General features: G+C 34.8%; 1 protein-coding gene across 1 annotated transcript in view; it reads left to right on the top strand.

Moving 5' to 3' along the window:
• The window catches only part of STAG1 (STAG1 cohesin complex component), a 426,258-nt gene that overhangs the window by 385,590 nt on the left and 24,026 nt on the right, over window positions 1-16,642 (top strand). The window contains exons 22-23 of the mRNA XM_068545965.1: window positions 438-518; window positions 14,751-14,843. Coding sequence (XP_068402066.1) covers window positions 438-518; window positions 14,751-14,843 — 174 coding nt within the window. The remainder of the gene's footprint in view (window positions 1-437; window positions 519-14,750; window positions 14,844-16,642) is intronic.

Raw genomic sequence — 16,642 nt, 5'->3', positions numbered from 1 at the left:
AGTATTTTCTTCATATACTTCAATCATTGTTTTGTATATGTTTTATGCACATTTCTGTATGTGTTGTATTTTATATTAAAAATGCTTTAAAACAAAATAAGTAATCATTTAGGTATAAAATTTGGATAAAAACAATTTCTTCAATCTCCCCTTAAAAATCTGACTGAGCAAAGTATTCTGACAGTGCAGTTTTGTTTAAAGCGTAGTATCATTTGGGTCCATATTTATCGAGATACATTATCTTTATTCTCTAGATTGATATGTTTGTTGGTTTTGTCTTTTTTTAACTAAATATTATTTTATACATTCTCATTAATTCTACAAATATTTGGACTTGAAACCTTATTGTAAGATAAAAACTATGATAAATATTGTTCTCTTAATATTGTACAAACGTAAATTATGTCTCATTTGTTTGAATTTTTTATTTGATACAGATAGTCGTACAGGCACTGCAGTGTTCCCATTACTCGATTCTTTGGCAGTTGGTGAAAATTACTGATGGTTCTCCTTCCAAAGTAAGTAAGAGTTTCTGTAGGCAGAAGGGGTACTACTAAAGCAAAATAACTTTGCTTAACTCATTTATTTAATAATTTATTTTTATCAGTTATTGTAACAAATTATAATTTTAATAAAATATATAATAATTATTGTTATCAATTCTTGCTTTATCCTATATATATATTTTACCTCTTTGGAAGATAAACAGTTTTTCGAGCAGTAGACACAGAGTTATATGTATATACAAAGTTTAAATTCTTAATAAGAGATAACTGTTGTTGAAACCACAAGAGCTCTGATAGGTGACATGCTATTAAAAAGAGAATAATATTGAAAGACAAAAGTATGTAGCTTTCAATTCTGGCATTATGGCACCTTGGGGCCCAAACTAAACAACTCTTTTATTTTTTAAGTTTACATTGTTGGATAAAAATTTTTTTTTTAATTTTTAATCTACACATGACCATGCAAAACAAAAAGGAAAATACAAACCAGAAGTTAAGTGAAACTAGGATCCAAGAGAGTCAAGCATAGTACTAAAGCCTACTTAACCTTGAAGATATTTTCTAATCTAGGTGAATCCCAAGACCCTCGCGAGGAGGAAAGTCTAGTAGGTAGCATGTCTCCTTGATAAATTTGGGATCCTAAAGAGCTACACCCAGCATGAGGGTAAATTAGAAATAAATCCATACCAGTTCCATTCATGGGGGAATATAAGGAAAACAGCCTGTCTTAAAATTTGTCATTAATTAAAGTGGGGAAAATAGGTCACCCATGAAAGTTTATAACCATGAGCTAACTGTCACATAGGTTTGCACCCTAAATTCATACAATTTCTGTGGTCCATTAGAAAAAAAAAAACAAAATAAGATTTTGATTTAAAATGTTCTGTAGTGGTGGTATCCCCAAGCAACCTAAGACAATCAAATATAAATCCTTTCTGAAGGAACTTGCCTCAAAGAGTTTTCCACAAAGTTTTAAGAAAAATGAGCTCATGGTAAAAAAAAAAAAACTCTACTAAAAAGAAAATTAGAAACCATGAAGAGAATCAGACTAAAAAAGTATTTTATACATTGGAATTATCTGACTTAAATATAAAACAAATATGTTTCAATTGTTTTATGAAATCAGAGTCTTGAATATATGAGTAAAGAGCAAACACTTGATAATGAACCAAATAAAAACATATGATGTTTACATATCCTCAGCTTAACAAAGCACAAGCTATTCAACCAGTAAAGCATGTAAATAATACATTTCCATATAGAACCAACTGCTTGATATGGAGCGTTCTTTTCTTGGAGAAAGAATTTCTTTTCTTTTTGTCCTTTCCAATGAATAATTTGAGGATTTCTTTGCCTTTGGAAGTAATTGGGGTTTTTTTTCTATTTTATTAACAGTTTCAGTCTTGAAAAGCAAAAATCAAAGTTAACCTCCTTGTATTGGAAACAAAAACCACTTTAAAACTATATTACATTTTCATGTTTTTTAAAATGTTCTTTTATATAGTAAGATTAAAGGAGATTGAATATATGTAAGTTAAAATTTGAAAGCAAGAGTTTATATATTATACACAATTACTTTTATTCTGATCTTTTCACCTGGTTGACTTTTATATTGTTTTTTTCCACTGACATCATTTTGGTTATCTGAGTTATTTGTATTTTAACTGAATGTTGATAACTACATTTTAGTAAATTTGGAATATACACTAGCCTAAAACTTTAGCATAATTAGTGGTTATTTCCTCCATTTAATTTAAATTCTGTCCCTTTACAACTATGTTCCATAATTAGAGTGAGAATCTCTATTCTTGGACCTACTTCTTTGAATATTTTCTATTTTTTTAATCCTGTTACAGCAGAATTATTTTGAGATTCCTTGCCTTTCTATTTAATTTTCATCTGATACATTCTCCTAATAAAAATAACTTCCTTTTTGTCATTAATCATTCTACAGATTTTGTTGTTGTCATTGCCACAGTGGCAATGCAGATTTTGCAGGCAACACTGATTTTCTTCATTCCAGAAAGAATGCCATAGCATCTTTTAGGTGCTTTATTGTTCAGTTGATTTCCATTTGTAGTTTTGTGTGCATTTATATCACATGTGAACTTCTCCTTACTTAGGTGTCTCTCAAGTTGTTTCTTCTCACTTTGAAGTTGTTGATAATTTTTGTAAACCAAAGTATATTTAGTAATCGTGTATCGGTTGCATCTATAGTTTAAAAGTGGTTCTCTCAAAGAGATAATCTTGAAAAACATGAATCTTCAGGACACATACAAACTTGAAAAATTAATCTTTCGTTGCTAATATTCCTCCTTTTAAAATAATTATTTTAATGATTCTTACTTATAATAATCACAAGATCAGGAATTGCCAAACTTTCTAATCCCCTATATGATATAGGATATCTCTGAAAATGTAAGAGCCACATATATCAGCTATGTACACATGTAATCTATATCATTAACATCCCACTTGATAAGATATCAACTTCTTAAGTATATAGTCTCAGCCACATCATTAACTTGTGTAAATAACCTTTAGGCAAGTCACTTAAATAATTTTAAAATAGATAATTTATATCAAAGCGTGTTATCAGTTGTAAAGGGCTTTCCAGGTACTAATAACAAGTGAAAAATCACTTATCTGTGTCTCAGGTTATATTTTATGAAATTTAAAGTTGTATTGGGCCAATTCTTTCTAGCTCTAGAATTCTGCAATCTATGCTAAGGTTAATAACTGCTATACTGAAGATGTCTGGATAAATATACAAGAATCTTAACAGTGGTTACCTCTGGGAAATAGAAGTTCTTTGGGGGCAAGCATACGAAGGAAAGAAATTTACTTTTCCCTTTATACCTTTTGATACTTTTTGAGGGATTGTTTTTGTTGTTGATATTTAAAGTGAATATTAATATCACAAAAATTAATTTTTAAAAACTACTACTACGAAAACTTCTTGATTCTCCATCTTCTAATCATAGGTTTTGGTTTATCACATATAACTCACTGAGTTGTTGGACCTGAATGAATACTAGAAAAGTGCTTAGTATGTTCTGTATCTTATTTGGTGTAGCAGCATTCTTCTGTTGTTTGTAAATGTAATATTAGAGCTATAAAGGAATTTGGAAATAATTTGATGAAACCTGTTTGTTTTAGGTAAGGCCTAAAAGGGGACATTGTTATTTTTACCTTGTTGATATTTTACATTTTGTTAATCACTTTAATATAAATGCTCTAATTTAATTAAATCTGCTTAATAATCCTATAAAGTGGATGTTATAATCCCATTTTACAGATAAGGAACCTAATACTTAACAAAAATTGAGACTTGTCTAAAATCACAGACTTACAGCACAAGTCTTTTGAATCTCAATCCTAGTGTCTTTCTGTTAGTACTCTTTAAAATCTTGTATTATGAAGCTTTTAATACAACTACGTTTATAGAGTTCTGTTGGTGGTGGTTTTCTTAAAAACAGATTTTCTAAGGACACACTGGGTGACTCCTCACTGAACACAAACTAGCAATATCAGTTATCAGTTAGTTGGGTATTGAAAAATTGTCACATGGCAGTTTTCTTTCATCATTCTGTATCCCTAAAGGTATTTAAATGAGAAGTTATGTGATTTTAAATGGCTGAGTTTGTAATGTCAGTGGCTTAGTTAAAGTATATGGAAGACTTTGCTAATGATGCACCTGAAATTCTCTATTCTCTTTTTCCCTTTAATTTGTTTCCTGAAATTTAAATGTAATACAGCAGACCCTTGGGGTCTATATATTTAACATTTGTAATATTGATTTTGTAGAGACAACTTGAAAGTCTTATTACATGAATTAATTTTGGTTTTTTGTTGTGGAATAATTATGTTAATATAGAATGAGCCATTTATCTAGTGAGGGAGCTGGCCACCTGACTGCTCTGTTTTTCTCTACTCATTGTTACATTTATAGAAATTCATTTAAATCTCTGAAGAGGTCACTTACATTTTTAATTAATAAATTATGCTTATTTGTTTTTAGTGTAAAATACAAGGTAGAATGGTTTTCTTAAATTTGAGCTTTCTTACTTGAGTATGTGTTCATTGTAAAGACTATATACATAAAATAAAATTTCCAAATCTTACCACCTGTGGATAACCACTGTTAATATTTTGGTGTATTTTCTTTTAGTACTTTTTCTTACATATTTTTCAATCTTACTGAGATCATGATGTATTTATAATTTTGTCTCTTCTTCAATTAACATAACATTTTCTTCATTTATTAAATGTTTATAGATAATATTTTTAATGTATGCATGGTAGTGCCTAGTATAGCTATACCATAATTTATTTTACCACTCTCCTCTCTTGGATATTTAGGTTGTTTAAACATTTTAACTAATAAAATTAATTCTGTGGTGGACATTCTGGTGCAAAAGCTTGTTCTGTGTTTTGCATTGTTACATCTTATATTCTTAGAAATGGAATTGCTTGATCAAAGACTACATACTTTTAAGGCTTAATACATATTGCCAAATTGCTCTTTAGAGAGTACTTTCTAAAATTTATTTTTCTTCCCTGTTGTCACGAACACTGTCATTCGGGGTATTATGAATGGTAGTTATATTTGAAGTTTAAATTCAAATTATAATTTAACTCAACAGTAAACAGTATTCTATAAATTGAAGTATATGAGACGACTGTATCAAGAACAGGATTAGATCTTTATTTGAAATAGAAGTGCACTGGGTTTCACCAATGGGTATTTCCTCTGTTCCCCTAATTTCCAGAGTTGAAGCTCTTTGGCAGTCTCACAGGTCATGCTCAGTATACTTTGCTCCGGTGCCCCCTAGTGCTGGTCCTGTAGAAGCAGCCTTCAGTTTCTCTTCTCTGTAGCAGAAAACATCCTTCTTCCTTCAGCTCCTTCTGGACATATACAAAGACATTTAAAGAGCCAGGTAAATAAGAGTTAGGGCTAAACTAATGCCCCTATTGCCTTTTTTGGCCTGGGGATCTAGAATTTATCCTCAATTTTTTTTCCTCCTGGGAGGAGCTGTCCTATTCTCTGTAGTCTTAAATTTGTAGTGCTCTCTGCCTCACCCTGCATGTTTCTATGCTAGACAGCAGTAGGAATGGCCTGGGGCAAACATCGCTGCATTCTGGACCCAGGCCTTATCCCTAAGTTTTTAAATTAAAGAAAATCTACATCCCTCAGAGAGCTACAAGTCAAATTATTATTGAGGAGTATAGCATGTTTACTGTGAAATTTGTTCCTCCATTACCCTCTTGACTGAAGGTTCTCCTCTGCAAATTTCAACTTGTTTACCTCCAAACAAACTGGGGAAAAGTGAAGTTTAGGGTGAAGATGGGACTAGTGGTGGCCAAGCCCCATGAAGAGACATGTTTAACCTTGCTGTGTATAAAAATCTACAGGCTGCTTTCTAGACCTCTTCCTCTCCCCTTCCCCGTCCTTTAGAATAACAATTAATAAGAAAAGAGATAGCTCACTCAGTTCCTTCCCCCAAATTCCTGTAGTAACAAAATATAGATAGTACCTCTCCATCTGCAGAGTTAACTGCTTTGAAGGGGAAGGGAATGGGGCCAAGAGTTGGAAATAATAGCTATCCCTCTAGGAATGAATTTTCAGTAGTTTATAACCATTTTACTTCATTCTTTTCTAGATCTTTTCCCCCTACCTTTTATTTCTTGAGAAGACTATCCTCAGTAACTATCTAGTTAGTTTTAAGCCTTTCTTTTTGATTGGTCCATGACTTCAGAGTCATTCTTTGATAGCTTTGTTTCTATTAATATATCCTATCTCAAGTGCCTGATTGGCTGGTCTAGGAAAGTTAGGAGAGAAAGATCCAGGACTTGTTTTTACATTCATTTCTTGTTCAGCTCTCAGAATGTTCTTTTTTTAAAATCTGGAATACATAAGTAGATGGCTGTTTATACTGAACTCTGAACTTGTCCAAAGTTTTATCCAACTCTTAACATTCTAAAAACCTGTGGAAGTCAGAAGTAAATATGTTCAACTTAGAAGAGAACTTACAAGTCATGATTCCAACATTCTATTAAGAATTCTATGCTGTGTTTGCAACCCTATTCCTGGGCCTCTACTTTTGGAGCTTTCTATCTGTAAGGAATACCTTCCCACCCCTTGAAGGACAGCATAAGGCTTCCTCAGCTTCCCTAGCCTGTCCAGTTGGATGCTGTTTTTACTTACACAGGGACAGTGGTCTTTAAAGTACCACTTTGTAAATACTCTTAACTCCTAAGATATTTAATAGCTCAGAATCTAAGTAATGAGCCAGGACTGAGAAGATCTATTCTAAATAACAATTATTATAATGTAAAAATGTGTTTTAACTGAGTTTATTAGAGGCCTAAAGCAACATTAAGAATATTTAAATGAAACGTTAACACTTCCCACATTTCAGTACAGAGATTGGAGATCTTTCTCCACCAAAATTAATGATAAAAGTTTACTTTCCTGTCAGGCCATTTATTTGAGTAAAAGGAAATAAGTGTTTTAACCTATTTAATATTCCCTGATAAAGTAATGCCTTTTCCTTTCCACAGTAGGTTTTTTATTTTGAAATTTTTTTTTTCCAGTGGTCATTCCGTAATTACTAGGTATTTGTTTAAACGACTTATTGTTGCTCACCTAATTTATATATATAAGAAGCTCCCAGTTTATAAATAGGATATATTTCCAGCATTTTTTCTGTTGGAGCATGGTCTTTGGAGTTAAATCCGAGTTTGAATTTTGACTCCATTTCTTACCACCTATGACAAAGGTATGCAAGTTACTTCACATTTGAACTTCAGTTTCCTAATATGTGATATTCACTGCTGGATAGGGTTGTTGGGAAGATTAAATTAAAAGAAATGTTTCAGTCAACAATAATTATTGTTTTGATGGCATTAAACTGCAGTCCTAGTCTGTGCTTTCCTAATCTTCTCCCCTGCCAAAACCAAAAATTAATACTAAATGAACTATTATATAAGGTTATGGGAGCATGTAAACATGCTCAGTATCTACTGTAGGTTTGGAATATAGCATGGTAGATTTTGTCCTCCATCTATATTTTGAAAATCTGGGAATTCAAATCTCTCGCTTTGGTCCTAACAGTCACTACTTTTCCCCTGTTCCTCTGACTCCTTCTTTAGCTTCTTCATCTTTGTACACCACAGAAAAGAGAAATCAGAAGATGTTTTGGAACTACAGTAGGCAGCTTAAGGGTTCCTGGATCATAAGTGGATTAGCCTTTGAGGCAATGGCAGGAGTCAAGCAGGTGGGGATTCAGATCGCCAAGAACAGCAACAACATTGAAAACTAGGTATTACATTTGGGGTTTAAAAATCCAGTAGTTATTTTACTGTGTATTAACAAGAGTGGCACACTCACTCCTTAGCCTCAAAAGAGAAGCTAGTAGCAGTTATTCATATAAGAAAGCAATTTCAAAGATATTCCATAGGGTTTACCCTACCACAATGGTGACACCAATGTATCCCAAGTGAATGAATTTAGTTACATGTGTTTCTATCATATTTACTATGATAGAATGACTTAGTTGAGCTGAAAAATAATTAAATGAGCCTCGTTATATGTTAGTAATGATGCTAAGTACAGATAAGCATAACACAGTTTATACCGCCAAAGAGCTTTATAGCCCAGTACAGACTGGACAAACTATATAGCCCATGGGCCAAATCTGGCCAGACACCTGTTTTTGTAAGTAAAGTTCTAATGGAACGCAGTAATGCTCATTCATTTATGTACTGACTAGGGCTGCTTTCTTGCTCCAGTGGCAGAGTTAGGTAGTTCGAACAGAGACATTATGACCCACAAAGCCTAAAATATTTACTATCTGACCCTTTACACAAAAAGTTTGCCAGTCCCTGGCCTAGTAAGGTAACCCCTTGGTCTTGTTTGTAACTAGTTTAGTTTTGTGCCCCATTTTTATCATGAAAACTGATCACTAAATTCTTAACAGGCTTTATTTTCATATTCTAAGATCTTTGGCCTGATCTAGGTCCTTATTTCACACCTTTATCCTGTTTTATTTCTGCCTATTCTAAAAATGTGTATTTGTCAGATAATGTTGAAATAGTTTTATGTATTTACTGCTAGTTTTTCCATGGCTTCAGTTTCTGGCTATGATTATCTTAATGGTATTTCATAGTTGTGGATAAAAGGACAGCTAAATTTAGTCTTTCTCTAGACACATAAAATTGCGATACAAAATGAAAAGAAATCACCCATTTAAAATCTGCATGTTCTGTGTGTTTCAGAATTACACCCTTATCTTTCCTCACTGACTATAATCATATGGAGTACTTAGCTGTTAAGGGGCAATCTACATTTAAGATCTTTTTTTTTCTTCCCAAGATGTTAGGGTATTTTGAGCCTTTGTACCTTTGAGAAAACTTCTAATATAGCTTATATGATAAATTCACCATCTTAATTGTGCCAGCCTTATTTGGGAGTCTTCATTGTTGAGATTTTGCTGGTCGGGGTGTATTTTTAAAACATCATCTTAACTCGTTAAGAGATATTTCTCTTATTTTTGTCAATAGATCACTGAAAAACAAACTATTTTAGCCCTTTCACATTAGAGCGTATTAGGTTTCAGTCTTCTAATTCTTGGTTTCACTAGATCTACAGGGAAGCAAAAAAAATTTTAGCCAGGCTAGTGAAGCAACTTGCAAAAGGCATACAAAAGAATATAGCCAAGATATTATAATTTAAATTTCAGTGTAATCTTCTCACCTGACCCATTTGAATTCCTTTCCATAGCTACTTTAGGAAAAAGTGCTCTTAACGCCAAGCTGCTTTCTGAAAATAAGAGAAAATGTTGGTTTCATCTAGGAAAACACATTTGAAAGGAAGCACCATATACTTAGTCTACATTCTCTTATATGGACTGAGAGAGGAGATTACTCTTCTACTCTTTGCCTTCAGTTTCATCCCTATAATTCAAGTACTCTGGCTAGAAAGAGTAAGTAGAATTTATTTAAGTAGAATTCCATTGTGTTCAAAGCGTTAGAGGCACTCCCTGAACATTCTAGTTGCTTAAAATTGCAGTCTAGATAATTAGCATACCTTGTTCTTGGGTTGTTCTTTTTCAGCGTCTTTTGGGTTGACTGGCATTTTTGTTTATATATAAATATATTTGACTAACTGGAGTTTCAAATTTCTTCCCTCCATAATGCTGTCTGTTTCTTCAATATGTTAATTTTCCCGCATTATAAAAAGAGTCATTATAGCAAAATGGTTAAGAGCACAGACTCTGGAAGCAGACTGCTCTGGTTAATTTACTACTCCACTTACTAACTGTGTCTTTGGGCCTGCATTTAACATTTCTGTGCCTGTTTCTTCATATGTAGAATGGGAGTGATAATAGCAATACCCATCACAGTTGAGAGGATTAGTTGAGTTAATATGTGAAAAGCTTAGATTAGTAACTCGTACACAGTTAAGTGCCAAGTAAACGTTAACTTTATGTAGTGTAAGATGCCAGCATAATGAAGTTTGTAGGAAAATTGTGTTCTGAAATCCAAAAAAACCTAAATTCCGTTCCCAGCTGTTCAAAGGAATCTACTATATGAGATTAGCTAACTCTGTTAAATATACAGTAACTGTGCCTATTTACCTAAACCTATTGATTGGTACTTATATTTCTCTCAATGAATTCTAACTGATTACAATTAAGTTAACTTTCTTGAGCATTCAATATTTAGGTTGCATCCAAATCTATGCTAAACTTACTGCTAAAGAAGGCCTTTAGCTTCTCTCAGTATTTCCTTGATTACTTCCCATTTCCACTTTCTTCTTAAAATGCTACAATCAGTAGGTTGCTTACTTAGTTGTGATGTTAAATTTACAACTCCTCAGATGAATTGGCAAGTAATCATTTTACATAAGACACATTTGCTTTATGATTGACCTTTAAAGGAATCTTTTGCCTCCAACTCCAAAGATAGCTGATTCCCTAGACTGCTTCAAACTGCACACTAACCATGAAATTTAAGGGAATAAAGGAGCATTAATACCTCCTAGCATATTTTAATCATATTTATTGTGTGATGATAAAATGAACACATTACATATTTCTCCCTAGGATTGTGGTATCATCTGTATTATGTGTACTTGGATTTCATTCAGCAAATATTTACTAAACATCTGCCCATGTGCCAAGCACTATTCTAGGTACTAGCAGGAACTGAACATTCATCCTTTGCATACTACGTTTACCAGTTAGCACCTGTATGTTCTCATTTGAGTGCCTAAATTAATTCAACAGAATCACAGAATGCAATAGAACCTCAGAGAATACATAGTTCAACCCTCTTGTTTATAGATTTTTAAAATCTGTAATCCTGGGATATAAGATAATTTCTCTAAGGTCACATAGCTAGTTAGTAGCATGGCCTGCATTTTGTTTTTCTTTCAGTTATTTATTCAACAAATATTCTTAAATCTTTTATATTGAAAAAGTCAACAAAGACGCCAAAAGACCTCTAGCAGCCATCCTATTTTTCTCACTCTTTATTGTTTTTGTTTTTTGTTGTTGTTGTTTTTAATAGATCTTTATTGGAGTATAATTGCTTCACAATACTGTGTTAGTTTCTGTTGTACACCAAAGTGAATCAGCCATATGCATACATATATCCCCATATCTCCTCCCTCTTGCGTCTCCCTCCCACCCTCCCTATCCCACCCCTCTAGGTCATCACAAAGCACCGAGCTGATCTCCCTGTGCTATGCTGCTGCTTCCCACTAGCTAATTATTTTACATTCGGTAGTGTATATATGTCAATGCTACTCTCACTTTGCCCCAGCTTCCCCCTCCCACCCTGTGTCCTCAAGTCCATTCTCTATGTCTACATCTTTATTCCTGCCCTGCAACTAGGTTCATCGGTGCCATTTTTTAAATTTTTTTTTAGATTCCATATATATGTGTTCACATACAGTATTTGTTTTTCTGTTTCTGACTTACTTCACTCTGTATGACAGACTCTAGGTCCATCCACCTCACTACAAATAACTCAGTTTCGTTTCTTTTTATGGCTGAGTAATATTCCATTGAATATATGTGCTACATCTTCTTTATCCATTTATCTGTCAGTGGACATTTAGGTTGGTTCCATGTCCTGGCTATTGTAAATAGTGCTGCAATGAACATTGTGGTACATGTCTCTTTTTGAATTATGGTTTTCTCAGGGTATATGCCCAGTAGTGGGGTTGCTGGGTCATATGGTAGTTCTGTTTTTAGTTTTTACAGTCAAACTTTTTTGAAAGAGTTGCCTTCTTATCTCCTTTCTACCCCTTGCGGTTTGACTTTAGCCCTTTTAATTACTTTGAGACTGTTCAACCCAAGGTTACTCACAACCTTGAGTTGCTTTATCCTTGCAATACTTTCTAATCCTTATCTTGTCTTTTGGTAACATTTGTCATCGTTAAACTATTCCATTCTTTTCTCTTTTTTTCTTTTTTCTTTTTTTGGCTGCATTGGGTCTTCATTGCTGCACGCAGGCTTTCTCTAGTTGTGGCGAGTGTGGACTACTCTTTGTCGCAGTGCGTGGGCTTCTCATTGCGGTGGATTCTCTTGCTGCAGAGCATGGGCTCTAGGCACGCGGGCTTCAGTAGTGGTGGCTCACGGGCTTAGTTGCTCCACGGCATGTGGGATCTTCCCGGACCAGGGATCAAACCCGTGTCCCCTGCATTGGCAGGCGGATCCTTAACCACTGCACCACCAGGGAAGTCCTTCTATTCATTTTTAAATGTTTTCTTTCCTTACCTCTGGGATGCCATGTTCTGGTTTTGTTCTTACTTCTCAGACCATTTCTTAGATTTCTTCATATGCTCTTCTTATCCATCTGTTAAGTATTGGTGTTCCCCAGGATACTTTTGTCAGCCCTCTTTATTTACATATTCTCCTTTAACAGTCTCATCTACTTCCATTGCTTCTGCTGCCAGCTAAATACAGAGGACTCCCAAGTCTCTACTCTTGCTCAGATTCTTTACCATGGACTTTGAATTCATCCAACTGCCTACTAGACATCTCTAGTAGCATATCTTTCAGGGATCGTAGATCATCATCTCTAAAGCCAAACTTGTTACCTTAGCATTTGTTCCTGTGTTAAATAACTATCTTGGTGACTTATACCGTAAGCCATTTAGTAGGCAACTACCTAGAAATTTAGGCGTAACATCAACATCCCCTGTTGTGATTAGTTCCTAAATTCTATCAATCCTGCTGCTTTAATTTCTTTTCACTCTATTTACATCTTTTCTGCCAACATTTCATTTTCAGGCCCTCATTTTAGATTATTCCCATGGCCTTTGTGATGAACTGTAGAATAATGATTAGAAGCATGGGCTTTAGAGTCAGATAACCCTAGGTTTGGATCCTTACTCTATCACTTAGAATCTATATGTGCTCTGAACTTCAGTTTCCTCATCTGTAAAATAGGAGTATTAACCACTTACTTCATAGAGTGATTGTGAGACTTCAATTTATGCCCCTTAGAACACAGTATTTGGTACATAATAAGCCCTCAACAGAAGATTGTATTTACTATTAACTAGCCTCCCTATTTTATATCTTTCTCCCTTCTGCTTAGAATATGATTCTTTAACATAAATTATTACAACTTCATGATAAAAATCCTATTCATTAGTTCCTTTATTGCCGACAGGATAATAGCCAAATAATTTAACATGGCATTTTAAGTACTTTCCATTTAAATGGAAAATGGGTCCTCTTTTTCTCTTCAGTTTTCTCTCACCACTCTCCTCCCTGTTTGTGCCTCAACTGCAATAAATTAGCAGTCTCTCAAAAGCACCTCTGGGCTTTTGAACATTCTGTGCCCTCTGGAACACCTTTCCCTATAGGTAGATAATTTTTAGTTGTTCAGAACTCAGCTTACATGTAGTCTTCTTTGGGAACCCTTCTGTGACTACTTTTGACTCTGGGTTAGGCTTTCCAACATAGCACTCCTTACATTCTGTTGCGGTTGCCTGTTCTCTTGTCTGTTTCCCCTAATGCTTTGTGAGTCTTTGAAATTAAAGGTCAAGGAATGTTGAGGTTTGGTTGTTGGATGTTCATCTGCAGGAACATTAAAGGTACTGGAGGCAGTGTCCTTTTTACTACTCTGCACAAGATGATCTTATTCCTTCTTCTGAATATTGCACTCATTTTAGCAAGAGGAAATATGTATAATTTTTAAAGTATCATTATTTGGGATGTGAAGATCCCAAAAAGGAATAAGTACGGTCATCTGTACAAAATAGAGTAGTTTAAAGAATTTTAGTTTCACAGAGTACTTTTTAAAAGTGATTTCTACATCAGCCTATGCTCATTTAATTACTCTTCATTACTATTTTAAATATTGATATCATACTGAGTCATCTGCATGCGTCTTGCTCATTAGTCAGTGAAAAGAACATGAACTCTGATATCAGACTGTCCTGGTTTCAAACACTTGCTAATAATAACTACTTCTTCTAATCAATATAAATACGAAATTATGTAACAGCCCTCATACCAGTGCCTGGCACATTATAGGTACTTGATAAATTTAAATTTCCTTTTATACTTTTTAAGTGTTTCATTTTGAATATTATATGGCCATCTGATTAAATCCTATTCACCCATCCAATCTTAGATTAAAGGCCATCTTTCTATGAAGCTGCCTCCAACTCAGCTCTTTCTGCTACAGTTAGAGTTAACACCAAAAAATTAAACACTTAATTACTCTCTAATTGGTCTAACTCCCTGCTAAGATGTTAACTCTTTGAGAACATGGACACTATCTTAAAGTTATCTTTTCCCCTTGACATTTTGCAGAGTCCTGAGAATATGGGAGTACGTGTTTATTGCTTAATTGATTTTTTTCAGTATGCTGCTGCACTCTCTCACTTTACTACCAGCTAGTATTTGCTATAGGAATGGCTAAAAATTTTAATATCAGCCTGAGTAAACCATATTGATAAAGGAAAATATGTTGGAGGAAATCATACTGAGCATTCCAAAGCTAAATAGAACTGAGTATTCAGGATTATCAGTTTCGCTGACCCTTCCATTAAGATAACTAGGAAATAACTATATGATTTGGGTCCCAACAATAAATTTGGTTTTATGAATTTCCTTAACAATAAACTAGTTTGGCTATTTTCCATTTATTATTTCTTCTGGATCAGTTTTCTAGGATATTGTAATTCATGCTTGTAAATTTGAATGTGTCTTACAGGAGGATTTGTTGGTATTGAGGAAAACAGTGAAATCCTTTTTGGCTGTTTGCCAACAGTGCCTATCTAATGTTAATACTCCAGTGAAGGAACAGGTAAGAAATTGTCAGTTAAGAGCTCTCAATAAAAATAACTCAAATGAGTTACTGAAGAACAGTAAGAAGATGTAAATTTTTTTTAAGAAGATGTAAATTTTTTTTTTTTTTTAAAGACAGTGAAATAGAAAGTCTTTATTTATTTATTTATTTATCTATGGCTGTGTTGGGTCCCCGTTTCTGTGCGAGGGCCTTCTCCAGTTGTGGCAAGCGGGGGCCACTCCTCATCGCGGTGCGCGGGCCTCCCACCATCGCGGCCTCTCCCGTTGCGGAGCACAGGCTCCAGACGCGCAGGCTCAGCAATTGTGGCCCATGGGCCCAGCCGCTCCGCGGCACGTGGGATCCTCCCAGACCAGGGCCCGAACCCGCGTCCCCTGCACTGGCAGGCAGACTCCCAACCACTGCGCCACCAGGGAAGCCCCAGAAGATGTAATTTTTTATGACAGTTCTTAGCATGCAGGTTTATCCCTAACATTTGTGGCACCTGGGACAAGAATATAGATGTCTGAATATTTAAGTTATAAAGTAAGCTAACCCGTTACACGTCTTTGTACCTTGACAAGTATACTGTCATAATGGCCTGGAAGGCCAGGTTCAAATTTAGAATTCTTGATTCCTAAGAGTTCTATACCAGAACTTGGAGGGTTGGGGAGCTGGCATAGGGTCCACCTTCTCTTCTCACCTTCAGCTCTTTCCCACACCAGGTAGAACTCCTCACACATGCATATGAACAATTCAGCCCCCATATCCAAACTATCAACATCACTTCCTCAAACAGCTGCTCCTTGATAACCCTGGGGCCTAGGAGTACACACTGGGGATGCAGTGTGTCTAGGAAAGATGCCTGTGCACCCCCTGGTAGCAGAATCAGGTCTGTGAGGGCAGGGAATTCCTGAATCCCTGTACCTGGGCAGTGATGTAAAGTAGGGGTGCAGGTGGGCATATCCCATTGGTCCAACAGACTCCTCACCCCTTGGGAAAGGTCGTAGACCAAAGAGGGTCAAAGTGGAGCCCAAGGCAATACCATTTTCACAAAGTGATTTTGTAATCTATTTAATTATACTGTTCTATTAGGAAATACTTTTATATAAAACAGATACACCTTTTCCATATCGTTTTTTATTATGATGTTGGGCTAGAAAACGAGTTTACATCTAAAAGAGTACAGCAGTACTTACCCTTTGCTATCTCTTCTTACAAATAGGTTATCCAGGTCTCTTCTATATTGAGTTATCAGCATCTAACGTAAATGGGAACAGAAATGATCTTTCCTAAACCTTATTCTCTAAACCTTCTGAACTCAACCAGTGCTGTCTAAAAAGTACCTAGCTCAGGACATTTAAGCCAAAAATTCAGTGTTTCTGCATCCTCACTGTTTGGTGACATGCAAAAGTATGGCCTCAGTTAAAAATATATATTCTCCTGGATTCCTTTCATGTTCTCCTCTTTTCAAGTGACTCAAATAATGTATTTCATGGCTGTGTACTTAGAGCATGAACTGCCATGAGTCTTGCTGGAGGTAAACAACCAAGTATACAGCCATCTCCAGATACATTCCAAAATTATGTTTTCCCATAGAAGTCAATTTTTAGAAGGGGGTGAGTGGATTGTTTTCAGGTATCAGAGCCCTCAGTTATTCCATAACAAAATCTTTCAGTTTCAATAAACTGATGATACAAGTTTATTTTGTACCATCCATTAAATAGGATAAATGTGGCAACATAACTATAATACTTTCTCTATGGGGAAATATATTGAAAGTTTCTTTATGTGATTACATTTGTTGGGAAGCTTTCAGG

Source organism: Eschrichtius robustus, chromosome 6, assembly GCF_028021215.1.
Source record: "Eschrichtius robustus isolate mEscRob2 chromosome 6, mEscRob2.pri, whole genome shotgun sequence".
Classification (NCBI taxonomy): domain Eukaryota; kingdom Metazoa; phylum Chordata; class Mammalia; order Artiodactyla; family Eschrichtiidae; genus Eschrichtius; species Eschrichtius robustus.
Note: the sequence above shows the minus strand (reverse complement) of the source record. Positions and strands in the feature narration are given on the sequence as shown.